The sequence below is a fragment of the Silene latifolia genome, unplaced genomic scaffold (genome assembly GCF_048544455.1).
Source record: "Silene latifolia isolate original U9 population unplaced genomic scaffold, ASM4854445v1 scaffold_20.1, whole genome shotgun sequence".
Classification (NCBI taxonomy): Eukaryota; Viridiplantae; Streptophyta; class Magnoliopsida; order Caryophyllales; family Caryophyllaceae; genus Silene; species Silene latifolia.
In genome coordinates this window covers 7,417,901-7,422,725 of record NW_027413163.1, presented here as the reverse complement: position 1 = coordinate 7,422,725, position 4,825 = coordinate 7,417,901, and the positions used below count along the sequence as shown (strand labels likewise).

The following is a 4,825-nucleotide window of genomic DNA, read 5'->3' as shown; positions in this document are numbered from 1 at the left end:
GCCTTGGATTAGGATTCTCCCACCAAATCCAGATTTCATCTACCTAAATTAATCCTGCAAACAAACATATTGTTATGAAATATTATAGTATAATATTATATGAATGTCCATATCTTAGAATATTCTAAACTGTATTATCTTATGGAAATCTACCCTCATTGTATGTGTATATATACTCATAACGGAATAATATATAGTTCTGTCTCTCTCCATATTCTCTCTACCTTCTCTCTACAATTCGCTCCTCTTTTATTTCACAATACGTTATCAGCACGAGTCTTAACCAGTGAGTGAAATTATATAGTCTTTATTTATTCATACTTAATATATTGTTAAGATCTGATAATCGGGAGGTTTATATCGGATCTTATTAACAATAGGTCTTGGTATAGACGGGTGGGGCGAACAAACGGGTAAAGACCTCTAATAAAATGGGTAGGGGGGACAAGGTGGGGCACCCCCATGTGCTTCCCACTTTATGACAAATGGATATTTTGTGAGGGGAAATGGTATCCGTCTATACGTATAGACGGATAGTGTCCGTCTATAATGAGAACTTGTGTCTTATTAATGTGTTCCTCTAAACAAGGTATGTTTATGTTATACTCCGTAATTGTTTAGTCATTATAAGAAGGAGAATGATAGAATTGTATTGCCTGCCTTCAAACGTTTACAGAGGTTGCTATATATCTACAACTAACCCTCAGTTAGCTATTATCCTTTCCATATACTCCCTCCTATTCACAATAAACTTCCCTATTTCCTTTTCCGTCTATTCACAATAACTTCCCTATTTTAGTAAGTGTTTGTGTGGTCCAAATTTAATTGTATGGTGGGGTAATGTATTTGTGTTGTCCAAATTTAATTATATGGTGGGGTAGTGTGTTTCCTTAATATTTGTGCCAAAATGAAATGGGAGGTTTATTGTGAATAGGAGGAAGTACATAGGATGTCAATCTCTATAATTAAGGAACTATTGATTAGGAAGATATATACTTAACTAAATTAAGTCAAACAATATACAATGAATTAGGAGAGAATATTGCCATATTCTAATAAGCTCCCGTAGTCGAAGCGGGAGGTGGACGAACGCTGAGACTAGATCGAAAATCATAAAAGAGGAATTTGGGCAGACCTTTTGTAAAAATATCCGCATATTGGTAGCGAGACGGGACGTGAAGTACCTTAACCTGTCCAAGTGCAACCTTTTCCCGGACAAAATGAATGTCAATTTCAATGTGTTTTGTACGTTGATGATTAACCGGGTTACCCGACAAGTAGATAGCCGAGACATTATCACAATAAACAATGGTGGACTTTTTAATCGGACATTGAAGCTCGAGAAGGAGGTTACGGATCCAACAAGACTCCGCGACCACATTAGCTACACCACGGTATTCGGCTTCAGCACTGGAGCGTGAGACGGTTGCTTGTCTCTAAGAGGACCACGAGATTAAATTATCACCCAAATACACACAATACCCGGATGTGGACCGACACAAATCCGGGCACCCACTCCAATCGTCATCGGTATACGCGATCAGAGATGACGTGGAAGAGGCGGACAGATGCAAACCATAGTGAGACGTACCTCGGAGATAGCGAATTATCCGTTTGAGAGCACCAAAGTGAGCTTCCCGAGGGTCATGCATATGTAAACAAATCTGTTGAACCGCATATGAGATGTCGGGCCGGGTGAAAGTTAAGTATTGCAAAGGCCCCTGCCAAGCTGCGAAACAGGGTAGGATCCGTGACAGGGGGGCCAGCATCAGTAGGGAGTTTCGCCTTAGTATCCACCGGGGTCTGTGCCGCCTTGCACGACTCCATGTTGGCTCGAGTCAGAATATCCTCCACATATTTCCGTTGGTGGAGAAACAACCCCTGACTATGACGAACAGCTGTAATTCCAAGAAAAAAATTGATCGGACCAAGGTCTGTCATAGCAAACTCGCTGCGAAACAGGGCCATTATCTCGTCGCGAAAAGCAGTTGTAGATGTGGTCAATATTATATCGTCAACATAAAGAAGAAGGTAAGCCACATTCGTACCATTGTTGAAAATAAATAGAGAATTATCGGTGCGACTATGCGAAAAACCAATAGAGGAAGCATAGGTGGCAAACCGTTGGTACCAAGCACGAGGTGCTTGCTTGAGACCGTATAGCGACTTCTTTAGGAGACAAACCATGATCGGGCTTATTCTTATCCCGAAACCCGGGAGGTTGATGCATAAATACCGTCTCGGTAAGGTGTCCATGGAGAAAAGCATTCTTGACATCGAGTTGATGAATAGGCCAATTTTTGGACACGGCAAGACTAAGGACGGTTCTTATTGTTGCGGGTTTGACCACGGGACTAAAGGTTTTATCACAGTCAACTCCCACCTGTTGAGACCTGCCATTAACAACAAGTCGAGCTTTGTATCGCTCCAAATCACCATTAGCTTTAAATTTATGTTTGATCAATCAAATACATCTTGTTATATTAACATTAGGAGGTCGAGGCACAAGGACCCAAGTCTTATTCTTAATGAGTGCGTCAAATTTGTCTTTCATAGCATGATTCCAATTTGGGTCATTAAGTGCAATAATAGGACTCTTGGGTATGGGTGATAAGGCTGTTGTAGCACATAAATCAAAAACTGGTTTGGGTTTGAAGATACCATGCTGAGCTCGGGTGGTCATTTGAGGTGATGGAGGGGGAGAGATAGGACCGTCGTGGCTGATGAGGCAGCCGTGGCTGACGTCCGGGGTGGTGAGGGAGGGGCGGCGGCGGAAGTCGAGGTAGTCGACAAGTCAACAGCCGAGGCAGTAGGGGAGGCCGTGGGACTTTGCTGTATTGGCGTGGCAGGGGTGGTGTCACGGACAGGGGCGTCGGGTGAAGTGGATGTCGAAGATGTGGCTATTTGGTGGGAGATATAAGGGGAGGGATCAGTAGCTAAAAAATGATAAGACGAGTTGGGTATTTTGGCAGTGCTGGCAAAAGGGAGAACCGACTCATCAAATGTCACATGTCGAGCTATAATGATGATCTTTTTGGTAGCCAAATCTAAGCACTTGTAACCACGGTGACTAGACGGGTAGCCGAGAAACACACACGGGGTGGCACGAGGGTCCAACTTATGGATGGATGTGGGAGGTTTATGAGGGAAACAGAGGCACCCAAATGTCCGTAGGTGCGAGTAGCTAGGATTACGATGATAAAGACTCGAAGTTGGGGAGGAGTTATTATTTGCTTTACTAGGCAAGATATTGTGAAGGTAAGTGGCCATGGCTAAGGCATGATGCCACATATTGGGAGGCATGTGGGCGTGAAGAAGGAGAGTTCGCATTGTATTGTTAATTGTTCGGATTTTCCGTTCCACTTTACCATTTTGAGGGGAGGTGTGAGGGCAAGAAAACCGAAATAGCATACCATGGGAAGCAAAAAATTTGTGGAAAGGGGAATTATCATATTCGCGACCGTTATCGCACTGTAAAGTTTTAATGGGAAGGGAAAATTGTGTTTGAATCATGTTAATTAGGAAAACATATCAAGTTACCTTTTTCTAATTCTTTATCTCAAACTGTTTCTCTTTTTGATATTATGCATACGGATTTGTGGACCTCACCTGTTTTAAGTACTCAAAATCATCGTTATTATGTATTGTTCCTTGACGATCACACTAATTTTTTGTGGACATTTCCCATCACAAATAAATCCCATGTGTGTCAAATTTTCACTCATGATTCAAACACAATTTTCCCGGAGCAATACAAAGCAAAGCAAGGAGGGCAGTATCGGGGTTAGCAGCAGAAGCAGTAATACGCTGATTGCTTTCTTCAAGGGCCAACATGGACCGAGCTTTGTAGAAGGGAGGCAGGGGATCGCCTTGTTAGATAATTGTGGCGATACCCTTAAACCCTTCAGACACATGGGTTACCAATTGCAACACAAGACGAGTATCTGAAACCGGAGAACCAACGTTAGCAAGTTGGTCCGCAATCATCTTCAAAGACTGACAATACGACGACACATTTGGGAAATTGTCCATATGAGTGTTGGTGAATTGTTGCTCAAGTAGGACAGCCCGAGAGTGCTTGTTATCATTGAAAATATCCTTGAGACGATCCCACGCGGCTTGAGCAGTAGAGCCGGGTTCGAGAATCGTGTGAAGGAGATCAAGCGATATTGTGCTATAGATCCATTGCTGAACAATGGCATCGAGATGGGTCCATGTCACATCTTTGTTGATTACCTTGTCTTTAGGGGGAACAAGATGATCAAGTACATCAAAAGCACTGGCCGTGTTCAAGAACAATTCGGCCCACGACGCATAGTGAACATTTTCGGTCTCAAGGGTGATTTGCACAAAATTCTTGATGTTAGAGACAGAATAAGCGGGGTGAAAAGAGGATTTTTGGGGGGGAATAGAGTCGTTTGTCATGATTGCAGACGGAGGCAGTGACAAAAAGATCAAATTTTTAGAGAGCGGAAGAAGAATCGATGATTTTGGCTGATACCATATAAGAAGGAGAATGATAGAATTGTATTGCATGCCTTCAAACGTTTACAGAGGTTGCTATATATCTACAACTAACCCTCAGTTAGCTATTATCCTTTCCATATACATAGGATGTCAATCTCTATAATTAAGGAACTATTGACTAGGAAGATATATACTTAACTAAATTAAGTCAAACAATATACAATGAATTAGGAGAGAATATTGGCATATTCTAATAGTCATATCTAATTAGTCGTGTTTTTCGTAATATTTCATACGCCGTAGAGTCACTTAATCACGTGTATGTGTATCCTCATGTTAACCTATTTGTTCTTATGCT

General features: G+C 42.0%; 1 protein-coding gene across 1 annotated transcript; it reads right to left on the bottom strand.

The window, feature by feature from the left end:
- Nucleotides 1-3,873: 3,873 nt before the first annotated feature.
- On the bottom strand, nt 3,874-4,425 carry LOC141638278 (uncharacterized). The gene has a single exon (XM_074447685.1). It carries the CDS (start codon nt 4,423-4,425, stop codon nt 3,874-3,876), a length of 552 nt encoding a protein of 183 aa, XP_074303786.1.
- Nucleotides 4,426-4,825: the final 400 nt, after the last annotated feature.